This window comes from Rhea americana, unplaced genomic scaffold, assembly GCF_003343005.1.
Source record: "Rhea americana isolate MKP2758 unplaced genomic scaffold, rheAme1 scaffold_30, whole genome shotgun sequence".
NCBI lineage: Eukaryota > Metazoa > Chordata > Aves > Rheiformes > Rheidae > Rhea > Rhea americana.
Window position 1 is genome coordinate 4,963,048 of NW_028186424.1, and position 382 is coordinate 4,963,429.

General features: G+C 68.6%; 1 protein-coding gene across 1 annotated transcript in view; it reads right to left on the minus strand.

Annotated features, from left to right (window-relative positions):
* Nucleotides 1–161, minus strand: part of MSANTD1 (Myb/SANT DNA binding domain containing 1) — a 44,795-nt gene extending 44,634 nt beyond the window's left edge. The window contains exon 1 of the mRNA XM_085309695.1: nucleotides 83–161. Coding sequence (XP_085165821.1) covers nucleotides 83–98 — 16 coding nt within the window. The 5' untranslated portion in view covers nucleotides 99–161. The remainder of the gene's footprint in view (nucleotides 1–82) is intronic.
* Between the last annotated feature and the right edge of the window lie 221 nt (nucleotides 162–382).

Consider the following 382-nt stretch of genomic DNA (forward strand, 5'->3'; position numbering starts at 1 on the left):
AGGAATAAACGGAGGCGCTTGGGCGGAAAACACGTTACACAGGGCAGGTCGCAGCGACGGGCGCGGGGAAGCGCGGCCTTACCTGGGCTGAGCTGCATGGCCGGCTCCTGCGCCGAGCAGAGCACGGGGCCGAGGGGCTGCGTGTTTAAACGTTTCCTCCGTGCCTGATTGGAAGCGGAATAGCCAGTCAGGGGCAGCGGAGAGGCTGCTCAACTCCGAAGTAGCCGGATCGTCTCAGGAGAAGATCGGACGCGGGAGAACCTGCCGCCCGGGGCGCGGCGCGGCGCGGGAGCGCCCGAGCGTCGCGGGGGAGAGCCCGCGCTCCGAGGGAAGCGAGGGGGGTTGCGGCTTTGCCGAGGCCTCGCCTGCGTTAAAACCTGCG